Source organism: Podarcis bocagei (genome assembly GCF_964188305.1).
Source record: "Podarcis bocagei genome assembly, chromosome: 3".
Lineage (NCBI taxonomy): Eukaryota > Metazoa > Chordata > Lepidosauria > Squamata > Lacertidae > Podarcis > Podarcis bocagei.
In genome coordinates, this window is record NC_138127.1 from 18892737 (window position 1) to 18916500 (window position 23764).

Below are 23764 nucleotides of genomic sequence, written 5' to 3' on the forward strand. Positions count from 1 at the left end.
ACACGTAAGAATGCAGCTGCTTAAATCTTCTATATCACAAATGCAGGGCCCAGGTCATAACTGTTTCTATTACTGGAAGCAGTCCCTATTGCTGGCCCACTTATTCCATCTGGTTTTGACCTTCATCGGTCCCCATCAGAGCTGCCAGAGCACAGGTAGTGATGGGTTGCAATGGGGAAAGATGTGGATGAAATGAATACATAGCAAGACTCGTCTGTAGGCTGTGTTCTAGCACAAATGGTGCAATCCACTGGGAACGATGCATGGACATGTCTCATCTTTCTGCCTCGAGATCTGATGGGCACAAGTATGCTAAATCAATCAGAATGCTGGTGTACTGATATACTTTCTCTCTTCGCCCCCAGGGGACATGCAATTCAGGAACATTAGCAGCTTCGATTTTCTTGTGCTTCGGCAAAGGGGGCAAAATTGGAAAGCCAGGTGAGTGTATCTGTTGACTTGGAGAGATGAATACTGTAGTTCATGAGATTTATTTTTTTTAAAGATATATACTCTTCTATTTCTTAGGATCTGCCAATGAGTGTATCAATCAACCCCACTTCTCTGGTTCTGTCCAAATAACATGGCTAAGAAATCTTCTTTTTTTAAATCAACAAACAGCATAAAAATACAAACTGTAATTTTTCCTTTGTCAATAATTAGCATGTTTCCATAGAAAGGGCCCACAAGGGTCATCTAGTCCAACCCCCTGCAATGCAGAATCTTTTTACCCAACATGAGGCACAAACCCACTACGCTGAGATTAATAGCCTCATGCTCTACCGACTGAGCTATCCCACCTTTCTAACTTTAAACTAGGTTAGTTAATTGTGGTATCTTACCTGCCGTCTTTTCAAATAATCAAGTGCAATTTGTACATTCTGCAGTCTGTGAAAACGCATCCGACCTTTCTCTCTGGGCTAAAAACAGAAAATGAAGACTGTGAGGCTTTCTATACAACAAATGTGACTTACAAGGCAAATAATACTCCTTTAGAATGATCGACATTTTTAAAAAGTTCTAAAACATTCATGTCAGAATATTTAGGGGGGTATGTGAAAAAGTTTAAAATCTATGACTCTGGAGAAAGTCACAGTGCTTTAAATGTTAAAGAGGCCCTGTCTTCACCCCTGTGGTCTCTTTTTTGTTCATTTGGGCACAGTACAGTAGGCTGTACTGTAGTACCCATATGTGAACATCTCATCAGCACAAGGATTTCCACTTGTGCAATTGAACATTCTAACCCCTTCTTCATTGCATCCCTCTAAATCTGATCACCCAACCCTATGGAGCATACTTGGGGGTGTGGTGGGATGCATGTGGAGGGTTATTTATTTAGAAGATAACATCACAATGCTACTGTAAAACTTACCTTGTGGAGCAGGTGTGATCTACTTTTGGGTACAGTTTAGCCGAAGTGAAGCACTATAAAGGAAAGAAGTTAAACTTCTTTCCCATGGAAATCAATGGTACTTAACAGTGCTTCACTTGGGCTGGATGCATGCCTTCTATTAGCTGTTAAAAAGCACAAATTAGGATCCAGATGACATGTGCCCACCATCCACATTCTCACCAGTGTTCTTTGACAAGGTTTTAGAACATGAGTGACTAACTTCCAGTTGTTGCTGTGATGTACTACAACTCCTATCATCCCAAACCACTTGCTGCACTGGCTCAGGCTGATGGAGTTGGGAGCCCAGCAATAACTGGAGGGATAAAAGCTATCCCTAAAGGCTAGCATCAGAATATAGCAAGTGATTTCAACTGTAACATACATCTCTAGATCACACCCTTTTGTGAGCAATTGTCCAAATACTTCTGCTATGACATCACTGAAATGAATGGAGTTTAAAGGAACAGTAGTGCTTGCTAGGATGCACCAGGAATGTAGCAAGGGGCACATTCTTGGTTAGTGCATTTTACTAAGCACCAGTAGAATATACCATGTATTTTATTTGCAATGCATCCTTTTATTTATTTTTCGTCTAAATAACATACAGAGTAAAGCCTAAGAATCATTTCACACATTATGCAGAATCAGATCCAATGCAGCTGACAAGTGTACCAGTTTCATCTATAAACACATGCTTTGCCACATTCACATTTTGCATTTTTAGATGTACACTTAAAACATACATGATGCGTGAAGTGGTCCACATGGTCAGTTTCTAGGAAATATTCGTGCAAAAAAAGTGTTGCATCAGAACTAGAAAAGCACATCGCTTTTTCAAGAAAGGTATACAATCTGCATACTGTCTATATGAGCAGCAAGTACACACTGGAGTAAGTTCTTAAAAAAATGATCCCCATCCTTTTTTCTCTTTTTTAGTAGAATTTCAAGGGTTATCTCAGAAAATTACAAACTATTCCTTAGAAATGCTTACAAAACGCAACATGCATGGATAAAGTTACCAAGGAAAACAAATTATATATAGCAGATTGATGATAATATGGCAGAAGGCAAGCAGTTAGTGTAAAATCACAAAGAGGAAGAATTACACCAGAAAAGGCATCATTCGCTAGCTATCAAGGAACAGCTATGGGGTGGGGGGGAGTAAACATTTATGTGACTGTATAATCCCAAAAAATAATGCCCTTCTTCCTGACTTTAGATTTTCCACAAACCTTTGCAGTAATGGACTGAAGCATGCTACACCACAGCAACGTCTACAGCTCAGCAATGAGTATTTCCTCAGCCAAGAAAACAAGGACTTATCTGCATATATGACTGGCAAGGGCCCTCAAGCTGCTTTCTAACCAAGGCAATAACAAGCTCCTCTCCCTGCTACTGAGCACTGGCAGTTGCTCCCCAATACCCACAGCCCAAGAGGACCAGCTATTTGCTTCTCATGGGCTTTCAGAAAGACCAAGAACCAATCAGTCCTCCTTTTCATGGAGCTTTGGCCTCTGTCCTATGGCTCTGGGTATGGAGAGCCATTCCCCCATAAGCCACAGCCCAGTAAATGGTCTGGAGACACACATACGCTGTTGATAAAACCAAGCAAAAAGGAAAAAAGACGGAAGACCAATGATAAGCCAACAGCAACCCTCATTTCTAGGGAGTCTCTCGTTTGTAGTCAGTAGCGGACAGAATAGTAGAGCAGAACGAAGGGGCGAGGTGAGGTTGGCCATCCTTGCCACCACCTGCCCCTACTCATCCACCTCCCAGGAAGCAGCAGTGAGGCAAACAACCGGAGGACACATAAATCATAGAGTTCCACCATGCTGTCCACTACTGCTGATGGTGCATCTGTTTAGTCAGAGAGTTGCAGTGAAGCTTGCATTTCACTGCTGTTACGGGTTTGCCTGGGGCTTGAATCTGGGGCAGATCCAGGTTTGAGGAGCCCCTAAGCAAAAGTTTACTTAGTGGGGGAGGTCCTTCTCTTGGGAGCTGCTCTGGGGCAAATCTGGGGGTGACAGGCAGCAACTGCAATCTAAGCAGTGCTCCAAGGAGCACGGACAAATGGGTTAAGGTGCCGTTTTAATTTCCCACGTAATGGTGTTTTAGAAGGGCATTGTGGGAAATGAAAATGAATACTCCCAGACATGTGGTGCTCCTCTTAAAAATGTTTAAAGGGAAGGGGTGTTAAAGGCATCATCAATGGATCCTTGCAACTGTCCAATGATACCAAGTGCTGAGGCAGGCCCTAGATTTGCCCAAGCCCCCAAATTTCAGTGTTGTCATGGCACTGGTGGAAGGCACTGGTGGAAGTCGCAAATTTTCATGGACTCAGTGCTCTTGTTATATCAGAAATGCAGAAGCTGCTTCAATGCAGTTTGTTCTCACATAATGAGAGATACCCTGGGCCACATGGGAAAGACTCACAGTTCCTCCCCATAGTGATTTTGCCTCTACTTCCAGAAGCAGCAGCGTTAAAAAGGAACTCCTGCACCACTAGCATAGTAAAGCGTTTGAGACCTGGCTGCCCAGCAGAAGGCATAAACCAACTGAAAAGACATTATATCGCTCATGTTCTGGACTTTACATTAACTGAGCATTGTAGCTGGAGAACTGTAACATCTGTAAGGCACAAATGTGCATAACTCCATTGATTCCTGTGGCTTGGAGACTACGTATCCCTTTTGCGAATCGAAGGTTTTCAATCAAGTGGGAAATTCCACTGGCAAGTTTTCACCAATAACCCCCTCCCCCTGCAGCCCTCCCTCCCTCCCACTACTCTGGAGTATTAGGGTACACAAGGAGTTGCAGGTGAGGGATCAGTAACTGTTGCCCCCACCCAACCCCGTCTGTTCTGCTGCCAGAATCATCCAATGAATAGAATTCTGTTCATATGACACTCTCGTCAGCAGAAGAAAACTCAGCATCCAAGCCTATCAACCAAATCATTATGTGGTTAGCATTATGTGGTGCTATCCAAAAGTATTCATCCTGGGGACATAGAAAGTGAAGCACTGCCAAAGGCAGCATTCCTTACAACAAGCTATTCTGGAGTAAGTGCTTCAAGGATGCTGCCCAAATGTGCCTTTTTAAAGTATGAGAATTAAACTTCGCTGAGTTCAATGGGACTTAGCCTCAGGTAAGCATAGGATTGCAGCCTTAAGTGCTAATGAATGGAACGCGCACGCACACACACACACACAGAATTTGGGAAATGGTTTGAATGCAGAATATAAAATAGCCAAATAAATAAATCTAAGCTTTTCAGAAAGTGAAAGAACAAAATATATTTCCCTTGTAATATCTCAACACATAATAAAGCCAGGATGGTTTTGAGATTTTTTTTCCCCGGACCCTTGGTAAAATACCCAAAGGTTTCATAAGTATGGAACATGGGCAACACATCTGTGCATCTAGGAACATACGTGATCTCAAAAGGACCTTGACTTTAGTATAATAATAATAATAATAATAATAAAATGTCAGTTTCTTGTAAAAATGATGCAACCCCTTTGGGACAAATCAATACTTAGTGCATTGCCGTACTGTTTATAAGTAGATTATTTCGCATCTGGAAGACAAAAGGCATCATTAAAAATGCTACCTCAGCATTTGCTGCTATAAAAAATAAATCCTGTGAAAAGGGAACATATTTACTTAGTGAAGCATCGTTCAACTATCTTTCAGCTATTTCTATACTACATCTATTTGGGAAAAGTTATTACATATTCAGCCAATGAGTTAAGCAATCCACAAAACCAACTGAACTCCTCCGGACTAACTGCATTTGATCACATTCCCCCCTTGATGTATTTCTCTCTCTCTGTTTCCTCCCCTCCTATTGGTTGTCTCCCCAACTACTGACAATTTATTGAAAGCTCCTTGGGACATGGAACATTTATTGTTCCAGCTTCAATGGGCTGCAGATCAGTTTGCCAGTCATGTAACACAACTACGATACCATATACAATTATGAATTGCCTCACTAAATGCGTGGCATCGTTCGAGCCTCTTTAAGAGCATTTAGCTGCATAGTTGTAGAATAAATGATTATCGCTGCAAGGAAAGAAACAAAATACGTTAAATTGCTGCCATTTTGAGCTGGATTGATAAAAAAGGAAAATCCGCCAGCAGCAGAAAGGGAGCTGTGCAAAAGGCTTTCTGTTAACATTTGCAGTCATTTCAGAGGGTTCTGATGGATTGCCCAAAATCATTAGCACTGCCAGTATTATTCTACATTAGACACATTCCCCACAATTCCAGTTTCCCAATCAATTCTTTCTAATAAAACTACTGCACAGCACCAAACTAACAAGTTACTTCCAAGTTAGCAGTCACCACTCTTCAAATACTACATTAGTAGAGTTATGGGGGTCGGCACCTACCCCCTTATCCTCATCCTCCTCATCCTCATGCTGTTCATACGCGCATGCTTCTGTTGAACTCACCAACCGTAAGGTCTTCAAAAAATCTCGCTCCCTTGGCTAATGAATATAACAGACAGGAGACAGGACAGCAAAGACAGACCACAAATGAAGAGTAGAATATGAACAGAAGAATATAATGAAGGGAACAAGTGCCGAGCAAGGAAAGTAATGCTCACGACAAAAGGAAATGACACCAGAAGGAAATGTTAGACAATTACAGGTGGGAACGTTCTGCCCCCATTATTACTTGCAGATTGCGGTATAAAAATGAGAAATAATATTTAGCATCCAACATTTGCCAGATTACTTTTATTAAACGTGAAGATAGAAAAGAAAAGGGCATAATAAGAAGTCTTACAATAGCAAACAATATTGCTAAGCTATTCAGAACTGTTCAGTAGGCAGTTCTGAAACTTGCTCTTAGTTCCCCCAGTTATGGAAACAATGAATTAAGAGAGAAACCCCAACAACAAAGGTCAATTGAATCTGCAACCACATTGAGGCCTAAGGCTGTTGGAAAAGATTTGAAAGCTTACCAAGGTGTCTCCTGAAAGAACTTCTAAAAGAGAAATCAAGTTATGTCCATCTCTCAGGTCTTCATAGAGGTCATTCACATGCTTGCGGACCTAAAGGAGAAAAATGAAATACAGAAATTAAGATGCTGTCTCTTTCAAGCAGAGGTGCAGCCGAAACCTATGCATATTTACTTCAAAGCAAGTTCCATCGAGTTAAATGGGGCTTATGCCCTGATAAGAATACATCAAAGATTGTAGCCTCAGGCTTAGCCACCTCTGTCTCAGCTGCTGCAATGGGAAGGGCAGAGAATTTCTGAACCCTCACCTAGCCACTCACACATCCACTGCTATTTACTATGCTGGGGCTTCTGCCACTGCAGCAATGAGGTCAGCAGCACTCCCACAGGGCTCTTTGGTTGCACTCATGCCATGACGCCTTGCTCTGAGAAAGGTCTTGCCTTGGAGCAAGGCATTCTGGGTAAGGCAGCCTTGAGGAGCACCTTGCTGTTTTGCCACACCAAACAAGTTCACAGTGTAACTGGAGCAAATTGTGAAACTTTAAAATCTAAAATCCTAATTACTACTCTCCAACTTCAAAACATATCTGTTGCCAGCGTGGCAAAGTAGCTCTGCAGCCTCAACTGCAATGTCTCACTTTGGAAGGGACCTGTGTTTCAGAGGCTCCTTCCTCAAAATGAGGCATTGTTACATAGGAGGTCCTGGAGAATCTCAGCACACGTGCGCAGGAAGAGGTCAGTGCATGTGGGTGATGCACGGGGATGTGATGGTGGCTTTGTTTCAGCCAACAGTATGTCTTGCACTGGCCCTGAGAGTGATAAATTAATAAGGCTGTTCAGCAGAGTGCATAAATGCTTCGTGAGCTCAACCCCAGTTAGCAGAAGTATCTCCCCATCACCACCCATAATTTGGCATTTTATTCCATAAAGACTTTACGAGTAAGAAAATGAAAAGCTATGGGAGAAAACAACACACACACACACACACAGAGAGAGAGAGAGAGAGAAAGACAGACAGAGAGAGAGAGAGAGAGAGAGAGAGAGAGAGAGAGAGAGAGAGATAAAATCAGTGCTTTTTTCTGGGGGGACGCAGAGGTGCGCATACCCCTAAACATTTTTTGAATCTAAGTTTGCCCTCATTGAGGGGCAGTATTTCAATATGAGTAGGAAAATGAGAGTACCTCTAAACATTTTTTAAGAAACAAAAGAACTGCATATAATGCCAAAAATGGCCATGTTGGCCAGGTCTGGTGGAAACTGAAGTCTAAAACATCTAGAGGACACTAGTTGAGGGAAGGCTGGTCTAATTCAGTGGGAACCACATCCTTGAAACATGGCCCTGTGAATCATCCAACACACACGGTCCATTTAACGCAACATGCATCAGTAACCAATGTACCGCAGAAGTGAAACCCATATATGAATCCGGTTGAATAATGATTATTATTATTATATAAACAGTAGCTCTGAATATTCTGATTTGTGGTATCTAAAATAAATAGCTCTATACTTCATAGGTGGTGTGGAAACATATATTTATAAAATTGCCTAAATTGCTACTCACTGCATTCCCATTAAAAGGGGACATCTGCCAGCAAATGCCTTAATTATTAAAATGTGTGCACATTAATAGATATATGTATGTTGAAAGTAGGGAGGAGCCTCCAAAGCAGCTGCTCAAATCTGCCAAGATGTGGTTTTGTACTGCATATTTGGAATGGAAGGGGAGATTCTCAAGTGTGCGTTTCCAAAAATAGAGAGAGCAAACCATCTCCCAAGACAGCTTGGAAGCACACCACCTCTGCACAAAGGTGTGTTCTTTTAATGATTATGTGAGTTTGTAAACGATGTTACAAACCGAGTTAGCATTTTAACGGGGAATAATAGTATCAGAAGTACATTATGATTGTGTTGATAATAAATCAGAACAAGCTCCCTAATTACCCCTGACGATAATTTCTACAGCTCCCTCAACCACTGGGCTCTTACAGTAAATGCAAATTAGTATTATTTAATTTCTTGTCCTTCTGTTTACGTTTATTGTGGGTTCCAGAAGAAGCTGCGTTTCAAAGGAACTGCCCCCCAAAATACCTGTGTTAAATTAAAAGGGAATGAAGGAGCATCGCAGAGCTGGCATGCTGTCTACGCTTGCTGCGTAGGTTAACTGACAGAGGGAGTTTTGGCTGGGGTCATCTATATTTTGGAGCCAAGGGGTCGTCTGTATACTGATACCACCCATCAATCTCTCTTTCCCTCATTTTCATCTGACCCTAAGGAGGCAGTGGAAACCCTGAACCATTATCTGGAGACTGTGAAAAAGAAAACACACTGAAATTTAATCCAGACAAAGCATAAATTCTATTGGTTGGGGAAACTGCAGATTGGGCTCAGAGTTAGAGATTATATTGAATTAAAATGACGTGCATAACATTTAAAACCAATTTATTATAGGCCAGCAAGCTAAAATATGTTTTCTATTTGCATTTTTTTACTAAAAAAAAATGAGGAGTGGGATACCTTAAATTAACTGTGACAACCCCTTGGCAATTTGAATCTCATTGAATAATGATTACTCCTGATAATAACCTAATGAATATGCAGTATCTGTCCACCCAAACCAAACAGCTACCTATTTTGATAATTTCCTACAAAGCAATCTTATTTTCCAGATAATTATACTGTGCATACTGAAGCATTATCAAGTATAGTTTGGAATTGTTTGTCCAATTGCCCTAATAGTTTATAGTTTGGAGTTGGAGCTGTTTATTTGTTCAGGTAACTATGTGATGGGGGGGGGGGGAATAAAAGTCTTAGCAGTATTCTCCAAGTGTGTATTTTGGCTTCTAAACTGTCAGAATTCAAAGAGGGTTGTGAAAAGAAGATGTTTTAGATACTACACACTAAGCAATAATTGAAGACCAAAGTAACAAAGATGTTTATCAATAGGAGCTGTTTCTGGGCTTTAAATAATCAATACCTAAAGACAAGCGCCAGTCTAGTTCAGGCACTCAGCGGACAATTAGAAGGGGGAGGGGGCATATCAAGTGTGCAAATCAAAGAAGCAGTATACATTATAGACCTATGTGGAAGAGGGACCAGTTTGTAAACCCCACCAGTCTACACAACCCCACATCGGGTCACAAGCCTGTTTGCAGCCCCACACACTGCCATGGATGATCCAGGCCACTGAAAACTGCTCTTAAAAACAGAACCAACACCAGGAAAGACCAATCACAGTAAAGTCAGGTCCCAGGAAGTTGGCCCTAGCAGCTGCCCAGGTTCTGTGGCCTCCCAGCGGCCCATTCATGTTGGATGTCCGAACCACAAAATGAAAAGCCCACTCAGCATGGACTCACTTTCAAACTGAAATGTCAAGGACAAATCTATCAAATCTAAAAGTGGGCAGGCTACACAATATAAAAGGTGTGCGTGCTAGAAATGGAGCTAAAGGGCTGGGAAAAAAGAGCCAAAATATATCAAGTACGCTTTGCCCACAAAGCAAATGTGTAAAGTCAAAGCATATTTGCATATTTGGAATGTGGTTCTTCCCCTCGCAATTAATGATGCCTCACCCCCTCTGTGGCTTTCCTCTCTGGCAAGTTTCTGGGCAAGAAAAGATTTGCAATCCTTTGCTTTCTCTCATACTTCAGACAAATTCCTCTCCTGGTTTTCTCTTCAAGTTTTCCAAAATGTGAACTGAAGTTTTCTTGCCACCCAAATATAGATGAATAATTTGGTTTTAAAGGCCACTAAATTGATAATGCGTATTCATATGCTAATGCCTATTGGACGCATATGTGCAAAAATACTTTATTGCTGCTTCTTAACGTTTCGTTTCAGACTCAGCATGCATACCGATTTGAACTGGAAGGCAAAGCAAGCTTGGCAACTAAGCTGCCAGTGAAATCCCTGGGATCTCCAGGGCAGGCTGCGGGAATTTGTTAGATCCTCCACGATTTACTGTGAGAGTCTGGGAACTAAGCTATGTGCTGCCTCAGGCAGGCAGACTTGGGCAACATTCATAGCACAGCTGGGTGTGGGAGGCTTGGCAGCTTAGCTGGAACAAGAATGCCAGCCAGCCTTGGGGCAGGAGGAGAAGAGAGAGACTGTCATTTAATTCCATAACTGGAGGAAAGGCAAAAAGAGTGTTTGCCAAGATTAAAGCAGCAGCATTTAACCAGCTAAAATGGTACATAAAACAATAATGGCAATTCACAGAATTGGGTGAGTACACTAAGCAAGAAATATAGTTTTTTAGCATATTGGGGGGTATTTCTTCTCCCTTCCCCACCCATCTTTTCCACTTGAGTAAATTAGATGTAGATTGATCAATTACATTTATATACCATCTTTTCTACAAGGAGCTCATGGTGGAATACATGTTTCTCTGTGCCGCTCTCCATTGTTCCATCTCAACAACTCAATGATGTAGGCCAGGCTGATAGAGGGTGCCTGGCCCAAGGCAGTAGTAGTAGTAGTAACAACAACAACAACAACAACCCAAGGTAACCCAGTGAACTTCATGGCTAAGTGGGGATTTGAACTCTGGTGTCCTAGGACCTAACCAAACACTTTAACCACTACACCATACTACAGTGGTACCTCGGGTTACAGATGCTTCAGGTTACAGATGCTTCAGGTTACAGACTCTGCTAACCCAGAAATAGTACCTCGGTTAAGAATTTTGCTTCATGATGAAGCAGCAGGAAGCCCCATTAGCTAAAGTGGTACCTCAGGTTAAGAACAGTTTCAGATTAAGAACGGCTCTCCAGAATGAATTAAGTTCTTAACCCGAGGTACCACTGTATTTGTTTCAAATACTTCACACCTAGTTTACCCTACACAACATTTTATAAAAAATAATCTGGATTTAGTGTGATATACCAATTGAAAAACAAAGCAACACCCCCACCCGGAATGCCATCATTCCTATATTGTTCACCTCTAAATAATCTTGCTCCCAATGTCCACTTTGCACACTGTAAATATAGACTCTGCCTGCCCATGTGCTTATGTGGCTCCTGGCATGCTTCTTTCTGTTCACTGACCTCACTATTCTTCTGCCTTGGCCAGTTTCAATGACACTTGAGCTGACCACAGCATAACTGAGATTTCTAAAAAAAGAAGAAACATCTGAATGTGGTTGATGCAGGTGCCGTATACATTTCCTTCATCCTCAGGCATCTGTATGAAGACCAGAACTGGTCCCAGAGACCTGGGCTGAGTATTGGAGAGGTCTGTTGGTGGCTCCTCGGGGAGATAATGATTGCCTAGCCTGCCCCATCTCCTATTTCCAGGACAGCAATGGCTTGAATTGCTGGCTTATAAGCAATATTCATTGGAGATCCCTGGTATACCTCAGGAGTTCTCAGGTTTTCCTCAATGGTCAAGTTGGTAATGCACAAACCAAGAACACACCCCAGAACCCTTTGCAATGTCAAGGAATTCCATGGTCAACATGCAGAGCGCCCCAAAAGGCAAAGTCATTTAGAAAAGTCTCCCTAAAACAGAAAGTGCTTATATGATCAGTTTACATATATGAATGCATGTAAGCATGCACACATATATCTTATGCACCAGTTATCAGCAGGATTCTGATTATTATTTCTATAGCGCCAACCAGGACAATATCCTTTTTCAACTGACTGTAAGTGGCTCTGCCTGTACAGAAGCAGTGCTGAAGGAGTATGAAAATCTTTTACATCTATTTTGTCACTAGATAAAATTCTGTTGAGGAGTAAAAAGTGTCCCTATAGCATAGAAGCTGTGTCACTCCAGATGTTGCTGGACTCCAACTCCATCATCCCTGACCACTGGACCACTGCTTCTAACATCTGGAAAGCCAAAGAGTTCCCTCTTATAGGAATGAGGACTGTCCCTGTCTTCTCTTTCACAGATTTTATAATGTGGGGTGTCAACATTTTCCAGACTTTGATTGTCAGTAAGCACTGGAAATGGAAAAGAGAGCCTGAGTGCATTATATACCCATAGGAGGAGAGGGATCGCACATGGTAAGGAAAGCATAGCAACTCCTCCCCTGTTTTCTTCTTTCTATAACGTATCCTTCTGGTTGACAGATAAATACTAACTTGTAGCTCCAGCTGGTGTGTGCCTATACACATGAAAGGCTTCCCAAAGCACCTTTTAGCTTCCATTTTAATTGAGTGATACCACATCTGGGGTCCCTGCTGTGTTCTGTTGCTATCTAAGACCCGAGGCAAGCACAAGCCACAGCAGGAGGGCACATGGCCGTGTCCTCCCTGTCTTGGCAGTGTTTCCTTTGATCCTTTCTGAAACTCTCAATATATGTTGCTTCTTGGAGGGATGCTGCTGCATTTTAAAACATTGCATATTTTTATTCAGATTTGTCTTCTTGTTTGCAAGGTAAATCTTTCTGACTCCTCCTACCCCAAAGAAAATTTGCATCTGGGTTAAGCTGCTGAGCGACTCCTATGGCAACATACCCAAACTGTGCGTGGTTCCCCTAGTATTACATTGTTAGTCCATGTAATAGCAGCTACAAGATACAAGGACCTTTGTGCAGATGGCGCTATTCCCTCACTCTTGTTCAGTCGTCTTGTCAAAAGCAGTTAGGTGCTAAAACAGGCATCAATTCTGTTTCTCAACAAAAGAGGCAGGAAAGTTGGGAAGCTGAACACAATGAGGCTGTTCTTTTTTCACAGTATCTTTTAACATCTATTCACTTTCTTTTTCTTTTTCTTGTCAACTTCTTCCAGAGTATAAAAAAAATGCTAACCAGCACTGTGCAGAGAGGAATGTCTATATGAGGATAGAGGAGCTACACACAGACCTCCCACCCCACAAAGGCCTGTTTGTCCTGTGTTGCAGATGGGAATCTCCCCATGAAGGTGTCATGGACTTTGAAGAAGAAGAAGAAGAAGAAGAAGAAGAAGAAGAGGAGGAGGAGGAGGAGGAGGAGGAGGAGGAGGAGGAGGAGTTTGGATTTGACATCCCGCTTTATCACTACCCGAGGGAGTCTCAAAGCGGCTAACATTCTCCTTTCCCTTCCTCCCCCACAACAAACACTCTGTGAGGTGAGTGAGGCTGAGAGACTTCAGAGAAGTGTGACTAGCCCAAGGTCACCCAGCAGCTGCATGTGGAGGAGCAGAGACGCGATTACGAGACTACCGCTCTTAACCACTACACCACACTGGCTCTCTTGAAGATGCTCCAACTCAGGACGAAAGGGAGAAACGTGCTAAGAGGAGGGCACATTTGGCAAACCTTCACCTTGATCAATTCCTGCCCGGAAACCTATGCCCCCATGGTGGAAGGTCGTGTGGTTCCAGAATTGGCCTCCACAGTCACAAACTCACTGTTAAGACCCTGTTCATGAAAGACAATCTTACTCAGCTACGAGCGATCACAGAAGAAGAAGAAGAAGAAGAAGAAGAAGAAGAAGAAGAAGAAGAAGCCGCCGCCCAGTGGCAAGATTAAATTCTGTCCATCATATGTAGGACTATAGCCCCTGGTTTAAGTTAATAATATCTATTGTTACCTCAAAGATGTTTGACAAATGTTCTCTAAATAATTCCTACCAATTCAGTTGCTTTGAAATTACATTGTAGTAGAAAGTTCCCAATTGTAAGGATCTTTCAACAACAATATATTTTAAACCACCTTTCAACCAAAGTTCCTGAATAAAACTTCTTTGGCATTTGCATATCACCCAGATCATACTTAGTGCTGACAGTTCAATGCTCTTCCTTCTTACTGACCTCTAAAACCTGTCACTGTGCTGTCTGAAATTATAATTCCATTTCACTTGTTTACTTGGTTTGTCACTTCCAGTAACACTCCCTTTCCCCCCTCCTCAACCACCACAAACACTCTTCTGTCATGCCATATAAAGTATCCGTGAAGGAATTATGTGGTGTTTATCACCATACATCTGAGTTTGCAGCACAGACCTTTTCGTGTTTTGTACTACATCCCCCAGGTGACACATTAAGTGCAAAATCATCTGCATTATTTCCAAGCATGCTGACAGCACTGTTTATTTCTTTTGTGCATATTCTGGCACTATAGTCCAAAGTCTCATGCATTCCTATTCCTTTCTGTAGATGAGATGGAGTAGTTCCATTGGTGCCTAATTATTAAATAACCATGGGCTTACATTCACTCCCATCTCCAAGGATATTTTATTAAATATTTTATTTAACAAAATCATAATCATGCTATATGCAGTGCATACAACCTCATTTCAACCAATAATAGTAATTTCTAGCCAGCTCAGATGTGTGCCTTAACTGCCTGTATATTTCATAAATGCCCCCCAATTCCCTTAGTCATGCATAATTAGCGTACTGAATAGCTGAAGACATCAGCAACTGTAGGGAATGTGATACCATCATCAGGTTCAAAGGCAGGCTTGTGGAACTGATTTTACTGCTCTGAAACGGTCTTATTCCAAAATGCTAGAAATGAGTAGATAAATAAATAAATCCAGAATGCACATTAAAAAGGCTTTCATGTTTTATTCTGGCTTCAGGCACACACAATAATTAAGATTGGAACAGGTTTTTAAAAAACAACAACCAAAAACCTCGCCACAGAAAAGAGCACACTGATTAAAGGAATCCTAGAAGCATAAAATAGTTAAGTCAAAAAGAGCCCCCAAGTGTCATTTCCACTCTCTGTACCAAGCCTCCTAGAAGTAATACAGCTTACAATCAAATTAATGGAGAAGGAAGCCTCAGAGTATAGGGGAGAATTTTGGTGTAGGGAAAAGCTGCTGGTGTGCCTGACCCCCTCCCCCTGCCCCAGCTTTTATTTTATTTTTTTCAAAACACAGGAAGGTGCACTTCGCTTCAGGAAGATAAAAACTTTTTTTTTTTTTAATGATGTGGGGGATTATTTTGAGGCAAAGGCCCAGCTTTTCCCTTACCCCCTTTTAAAGGACTACAGAAGTGCTGAAGAGGTACACTTCTTCTCGATCCTGAAATAACATTTGCAACAACCAAAACCAAGAGAGCCTTTTTAAAATGCCAATAACTGTGTGAGACTGTGGGTTGGGTCTGATGTTTCTCTGGTCGGCATTAGTACACCCCAGATGGCCATGGAATCACATTAGGTCATGACTAACTTTAAGTCCCTTGATTTCAGTAGGTCTACACTGGATATGAGGGATGCGGGTGGTGCAGTGGGTTTAACCACAGAGCCTAGGGCTTGCCGATCAGAAGGTCGGCGGTTCAAATCCCTGCAATGGGGTGAGCGCCCGTTGCTCGGTCCCAGCTCCTGCCAACCTAGCAGTTCGAAAGCACGAAGTGCAAGTAGATAAAGAGGTACCGCTCCGGCGGGAAGGTAAATGGGGTTTCTGTGTGCTGCTCTGGTTCGCCAGAAGTGGCTTAGTTATGCTGGCCACAAGACCTGGAAGCTGTACGCCGGCTCCCTCGGCCAGTAAAGCAAGATGAGCGCCTCAACCCCAGAGTCATCCACGACTGGACCTAACGATCAGGGGTCCCTTTACCTTTTTACACTGGATATGACTGGGTTGGATAAAATCCACAGCCAAGAGAGAATCAGATATAAATACTGGCCTTGAACCCCAACCTGAGTACTGTGGAAATAGCAATGGAGGACAGGTTTTCCCTTGGAAGACTCAGGAAGCAGAACCATAAAGAGACAAATATCGTAACTGGATGTGGATTTCTTTACCTCATTGGACCTTGGGTGAGATCCTGCGACAGAATGCAATTCGAGGAAGGGGGGATGCCAGGTTGAGAAATAACCCTCAGATATTTCTGCAGCACATCCATGAGTGCTGCATGTCAGTTTTAACCTCATGAGGAGTGGTAAAAATATTTCTTATAATATGACAGAATGAAACTGGTAAGTAATCTACTGCATAGTGAGAGAGCTTACTTCATGGTAGTTTGGGCATCTGTATTGATTCATCTCTGGATGACAAGGCTCAAAATAACCCCAAATAATAGCCTTAACCTCTGTACTGAAATGTGGGATCAATGACCCAATTCAGAGGTAACACTGCATGATGCAGCAATGGTTAGGAGATTAGGGTGGCTTCATGGGCTCATGAGCACCTCTCTCTTCCTTCCTCAGTTAGCATTAACTTTGGTATCACTTTGCATTTCTGTCAGTGTGTAACCTTAGACTGCTTTGAGGTCTAAGCTACATATTGCATGGGCAATCTGTAACATTGTTTTTGCTTAAAAGCGGACAGAGAAAGCTTCAAATTTGATTTTAAAAAGCTCGACAGTATTTTTGGGTTGGTGTTTTCTTTTAAAAAAACAACAGAACTCATCATCTCTTTATGGAAGCTGTACTTTCACGATTGCTGCTACATATTACTGTTAGAGCAAGCATTGTTAAAGATCAAAACTTCTATACAAATAAAAAAATTGGTGGCTTGTTTACTTGGACACCTTTTTTGTCCTCATAGGCAAAAAGTCACAACTGTAACCACAAATTATAAATGAGGGGAAATAATGGGGGGGGCACTGTATGTGGCATAATAAATACTGGCCAATCTCTACAATTTTCTGCATGTGGGCTAGTATAAGATCCAACCACTCCCCTCGGGATAAATGACACAGTTCACAATTGAAGCGGGGAACAAGCCAATATTTTTTCAAACCCTAATCTGCATACAGCAATATTGTACAGATAACAAGAAACAGCTTGCTGAATAATGTATCAATTAATTTTAAAGCCTTCAGCTGGTTTTAGCTGGTAAAATAACCCTGCATATTAATACCTTGCAAGGACAAATAATAAAATATTAATCAAAGTTTATGCTAATCAAGTGTTAATTGCAAACAATCCATACCAAAGAGAATGAATTAATATATTAACAATATTAGCCTGCTAAGTTATTAATCCGGAGGAATAATTAATTTACTTTAACATCATTAATTTGAATGCTACCATATATAGTTTTCTGCCTTACTCATTGACCCACAGTTTTGGGACATGGAATACCATTTCACCTCTAGAAACCATAAAACGGGGATGGAATTGTTCCAGAGTTCACTGCTCTCTAGTGCAAGCACACTTAGGCTGCAATCTTACCTCCCCAGTGAAATCAACAGGACTTAATTCTCAGTGGACATGGTTGGGGTCATGCTATTATGTTGCAATCATCTACATACTTACCGTATATACTCGAGCATAAGCCGACCCGAATATAAGCTGAGGCACCTAATTTTACCAAAAAAACAACAACCTGGGAAAACTTATTGACTCGAGTATAAGCCAGTTCACTACACCACAAACATCCTGGTGGGCCGGAGTGCATGTGTGTGTGCGCACATGCGCACACAGCAAAGGGGGCTTCTCTCCCCACCCAGCCCCTCCTGTCCCCCTGCCTACCTAGGGTGCTGCGGAAAGGCAGAGGCTGGTGGCGGCAGGGACGGAGGAAGAACAAGCAGCCCAAAATGGCTGCTTTTGGGCTGCTCCTTCCTCCTCCTCCGCTGACAGCAGCCTCTTATACCCTCACTTGAGTATAAGCCGAGGGGGGCTTTTTCAGCATAAAAAATGTGCTGAAAAAGTCAGCTTATACACAAGTATATACGGTACCTAGGAGTAAGTCCCAATGAACCAAGTATGACTTACTTCTGAGTAGGCATATATAACATTGCACTGTTAAGGTTGTGTTTTTCTGTTTCCTAAAAATATGTTAGCGTGCTACAATGCATCAATACAGAAAAGTATATTTGGCTTTATCTAATTCTTACTCTGTGCTTGCTGTTGCTCCACCCCCCACCCTCATCACTGTCTTGTTCTCCTATTATAAAGTGAAGACCCTGCATACACTGCTTGTACTAGGGTCCTCGGAGAACCCTACCAATTACTGTGCCTCAGGAATTTAGGCAGAAACATCTAATATCAACCCACACTCTGCTCCAACAGCTGGGGGTTCCAGGGCAGAGTACCCCAGCCAAGTAAGCAGGGGAAGAGTGGACAAATAAGATATACGTGAATAATGTGCACTGTCTGAACCATATTGCTCTACAACCCTTCCTTCCCCGTAGTGTGGAGCAGTACCCTCCAGAAACAAGGGAGGCACTTATCCACACACAAGAGTAAGCTTTGTGTTAGCAAAGGCCAGGCAAACCACTGCAGCCTAAAAACCTATGAGCACGTTTTGCTTGAAGGATCACAATTCAGATTTAAGGAACATAATAAGCTGTCACCATACATGGAGTCTACTGCACTGCTTGATGCAATCTCTCTCTCTCATGGTGGCGGAGGCTAAGACATCAGCATTGGAGGAGCATTCAGGTGGCAATATCTCTTCTTCTCCCTCACTTACTCTTCCCTTTGACTCCCTCACACTGTCACGGCCCCGAAACAGGAATCTTTAGATGCAGAGTCTTCATATAAACAGTAGCCCCAAAAAGGAGGCATGGTAGCCCCAGAGAGTGCTTCAAATGAAACAGTTCTCTTCTTCTCTGATGTTAAAACAAATCACCTACAGCATATCTCATACAGTGGTGCCTCGTGTTACGTACTGCTCCCCTTACGAATGCTTCGGGTTACGCACTCCGCTAACCCGGAAGTAGATGCCCCTTGTTGCAAACTTTGCCCCGGGATGTGAGTGGAAGCCGCGCTCCGGCAGTGTGGCAGCAGCAGGAGGTGTCATTAGTGAAAGAGCGCCTCATGTTATGAGCGGTTTCCGGAACAGATTAAGTTGATAACCGGAATTTGGTTTAAGTTTGATTTACAAACTTAATCCGTTCTGGAAGTCCGTTCTTAAACCAAAGTGTTCTTAAACCAAGGTTCTTAAACCAAGGCGTGCTTTCCCATAGCAGCGGGGGGCTCAATTTACAAATGGAACACACCCAACAGGAAGCGAAACATGTTCTGCTTCCAAGGCAAAGTTCACAAACCAAAACACCTACTTCTGGGTTTGCAGCGGTCTTAATCCAAGTTCTTCATAAATTGAGCTGTTCTTAAACCAAGGTACCACTGTATTCACACACTTAGATTTGGAAACCTTAAAATACTTATGAAGAGGTAAGTCCTACTAATGAAATCAGTGGGATTTGCTTCCAAGTAAACATGCTTAGGATTGGACTGCTATGGATTAAGACCGTTGCATAGTTGCAGACACGAAGCATGACTTTTCTATCATTTAAAGAAAAACAAACAAACAAACAAAGGAAATGTCTTTAGGATATTCAGTGGAAAACCTTGCCAGGTTTACACTCACAGGATTGCTACGAAGCTACACAGATATTATGATCCCATTAAGCATGCTTGTGAACTGACCTTCATAAGGTGCTGGTTTATCCATTTTGTGAATGTTTTCTTTTGTACTTTGTCCCGCTCATCTGAGGAGAGAGAAAAAAAGATTGCATTAATTCTAAAAATAGTACTTACTAAGGTCTGGGAGTGTTATGTTAAAAAATTTCACACTGCTTGAAAAGATAAGGTGACGATTCAATTAATCATCGCACGCTGGTTTGAAACATCTGTTACAACAAACTATAAGAGAACCACTTACAAAGTCGAACAGGAGAGAGGAGGTGAAATTAAGAACCAAAAATGCTGAAAACTAATTTAAACAGATTTTTTTAAAAAAAGAAAAAAATTGTTAAATAGGGAGGGGCACTGTGTTCTACAGAGAAGGATGCCAACAAATACACATTCCAGATTATTTATATCAGGGATTGTCAACATGTTGCGTTCCAGATGTTGTTGGACTCCAAATCCCATCAACCCTAAGTTAGCACAGTCAATGGTTAGAGATGATGAGGACTGTAGTTTAACAACATCTGAAGAGCACCACAGTGGCTATCCCTGATTTGTATATTATTAAAATAATGTCTATCCTTTCCTATCACTTCGGATACTCAAGGCGGCAAACAACATAAACAATAAAATACAAATACAAAAATAATTAAAAAAAACCAAACTTCCCACCTCCCCAAAAAAAAATTGTTGAGATACTTCTGCAACACTGCCAGCTTGCAACCATCAACAAAATGGTCTTAGCCATATGCTCAAAGGACTTGGTAAGCCGCCTTGCTGCCCTACAGATGAGGTGTGGCGACTGAATGGAACACGCATGTTAGGAGAAGTATGGGAGACTGCGGCATGTTGTTCTCATGGATAAACTGATGGCTTGGGTGAAGGTGAGCAAAAGCCAAAAAAGGGAAAAGACTATTAGTGAAGGCTGGTATTGCTTTTTGCATATATAAGCAGGACTGATTAGTTTTGTCTATTGTCATATGCCCATGGAACATTATGGTGAGGATTTATAATCTGAAAAAAGAGGACATTAGAAAAGAGTCAATATTTTATAATGCCATTTGTTGTGCAGTTCTTGTGAGGGGGGGTGGATTTGTCTGATATGCATGTCCATGTTTCAAAAATGAAAAAATGCATAATTATTTTATAAGTCCAGTCTCACATACCCATCTAACAAACCAACAGAGGGTGAACAGACACAAAGCAGGACCTCTGCTAAGGAACAAAATGTGCACGTTCACATAGGGAACAGGGTGGGCCACCTTCACTTAAGGTAACCTCTCCTGAGGCTACTTGTGGCTTAGAAGATCAGAAATTGCACTCTGACTGCAACTTTGCTTCTCAGCTCAATTTAATTTATATGAAATATTGTAATGATAGTCTCCATCCACCCAGCTCCCGTCAAAAGCTTAGGACATTATACCACAAACACAAGTGCACAAAACTCTCTAAGCTGCTAATTTTCACCGGTCCACATTTCACGCCTGGTCCCTAGCTCACTTTATTCTTCCATACTGCTCTTTCCCACTTGCTGTCTGTTAAGCAGTGTCCACTCTTTCTTTAGGTGCTTACAGGACACGAGAAGGTTGCTTTTCTGGACAGTTTCAGCACTCGTGTCCATTTGCCGCTCTTGCTGCCCCCTCCCTCTAAAACATTGGCTTTCAGTTGGTGGGTTGGGACCCACTACCAGGTCACAGCCTGATCTCAGGTGGGTCACAACAGCAGAATCACTGAAAAACAACTATATGGTTAAGAAAAGAAAGTGGGTCCCTAAATGAATGTTTGGGCTAAAGGTGTGTCCTGGGATTGAAAGTGGAAGAATACAGCTCTAAAGTGAATGGGATTAGTTGCCAGAACAGACAGCCATAAACACCTCCATATATCCCTAAAATACAGAGCAGTTCTGTGAATTTTAATTCTATGCAACTTTGGAAACCAATCAACATCTCCAGTAGGGCTGTCAGGCTGTAACCCAAAGATTCTCCCTCTTCTTTTAAACCTGCTGATCAACTGGGAGAGGAGGCGGTCGTAACCTCCTGCCCTTCTAAATCCTATTATCTTCCTCCTCCAGCTTGCTGTAACAAGCAGGATTTCAGAGCTGGAGTGGACTCTGGGAGGACAAAGGGAGAGGGACAAGTGGGAGCTGCCTCATCTGCTGATTCCCCCTTTCCTGGATTTGCTAACAGAGTAAGGCTTAACTGATGCTTAAGGTATGCAATGTCTCTCTGGACATAACGAAGACAAAGAAGCAAAGGAGTAGGTTTTCTCCATTTTAATAAAGATGATCGCAACACAGGTATCAATTATTCCTCATGTCCTCTATTTCACAAGGTAAGCAAGCACTGCTGTGTTGGGAAAGGCAATGTGTAGGATGGCAGAATAACTCAAGAAAGGAGGGAAAGCAAAAGTATTTTTTACAACAGAGCTGAAATGCCTGTGAAAATCAGATACTGAATTTTTATTTTTGAAACTCCTCTAGGGGAAAAAGGTGGGGGGTTTTTAACAGAATATCTGCAAACATTCTCAGTAGCAGTACTATTATTATCTGGTAGAAGCAGCTATTCCCCTCCCCCACTTGGCCCTGGAATTATGCAATGTATGGGTCATTGTGGTGGATAAAAACTGGCGGCTAGGCCACCAACAAAGGAAGCCTGCTATATTGCCACCGTTGTTGCTTGCTACTGCAGCAAAAACCAAAGCAAGTGGAAAGAGCCCATGCTGCTAGCATTTCTAATATTAAGTCCCTTTCTCAATATTTTTTTGGAGAATTTCATCAACTTCACACTGGAGAAAAGTCTGTAAAAAAAATAAAAATCCCATTACACTACCCTCAAACAAAGAAAAGATAAAAGAAGGGCCATTTTCACCCAGTCCTCAAATGTTTTTGCTATCAGAAGTCATATTAACATTTGCTGTAAAAATAAACTTGGATTCTTCCAGCTTATGCCATTTATTCCAATTTCAGTTTTAATATATGCCTCCGTCTTGAACTTGCTAGATGCAGATGAGTGATAGGAGGCACCAGCTGGGGAACCCCCAAGGGAAGAAGGACCAGAGCCAGGGGATTGGTGGTGGGACAACAATGAGTGGTCAGAGGGAGAAGAGGAAGTAGACTGGGAGGAGGAGGTATCAGAAGCTGAAGAGGTAACAGGGCTTAGTGAGCAGGAAGCTTCTGTGGCAGAGAGTGGTCCAGAATCAGAGGCAGAAGCGGAGGCTGGAGAGGCCTTGGCAGAGATGGGTGAAGAAGCCAGGGTGTTTCCCCTTCCTGCTGTGACTAGCTCCCCTCCCATTTGGTCTTCCAGAACCAGAAGGGGTATGAAGAGAGTGGAGCAAAGACAGGCAAGACAACGGAGTCTCAGATTGCTTGGGAAGGAACATGGGGAGGAGGAGACTTAGGGAGCTGAGGGAAAGCAGGGAGCTTCGGTCTTTACAACTGCCTCATAGGGTCAAGTTCTACCAGGAAGAGTTGATGTGCTCTCTAGGCCTGGCCTCCTGAGCTGTCTTCTTGCTTCTTTGAATAAAGAGTTAATTTCACTGAATTCTTTTTGAGTTATTGGTGACCAGCTCCTAGCACCCACTCCTGTAAGCCTCTTACTGCAATTGTGTTATACTTAGAACAGCACTGCCATGACAACAGTAAAAAGCTAATTGTGATAGTCACAGAATAGATCCACAGAAATAAATGGACTTGAAGTTTTACAGTTTTTTTTGTTTAATTTATATACCACCTTTCATCCAAGGATCACCAGGCGTCTTACAATATAACAACACAGAAATACAAAACACAATAACAAACAAAACAAAACAAAACACTGCAGCATTTTTTATTTATTAAATAATTTTGGATACCAGCCAAAGACATTATTTGGGGTCTTTGGAGCATGCTAGGACACTTTGGGCTGTAAATCCTAGGCGCGCACTTATTTAGAGTAAGCTTCACTGAACACAGTGGGACTTACTTCCATGTAGGCATGTATAGGATTGCTCTGTTAACCAAACGTCTACTTACCACCATAATTCCAACTAAAGCCGTACCAGAAAATGTTGCCAGAATGCAAAAAGACTGGATCTCACAATATATAATATCCTTACTTTGGGATAATATTGGAACTTAGAAGGTAACCATGCATTAATGCTTTGAAAATTTACTATGATTACAAGCAGTAAAAT

General features: G+C 42.1%; 1 protein-coding gene across 10 annotated transcripts in view; it reads right to left on the reverse strand.

Moving 5' to 3' along the window:
• Positions 1-23764, reverse strand: part of LOC308583243 (dystonin-like) — a 313796-nt gene that overhangs the window by 217775 nt on the left and 72257 nt on the right. For 8 of the 10 annotated variants that reach the window (XM_081187022.1, XM_081187032.1, XM_081187031.1 and 5 more), the window contains 3 exons: positions 19613-19674; positions 6363-6452; positions 843-920 (listed from right to left, as the gene is read on the reverse strand). In XM_081187022.1, the coding sequence (XP_081043148.1) occupies positions 843-920; positions 6363-6452; positions 19613-19674 (230 nt within the window). Of the gene's footprint in view, positions 1-842; positions 921-5784; positions 5884-6362; positions 6453-19612; positions 19675-23764 lie in introns of all 10 variants that reach the window. The other 2 variants (XM_081187021.1, XM_081187030.1) reach the window with 1 other exon arrangement.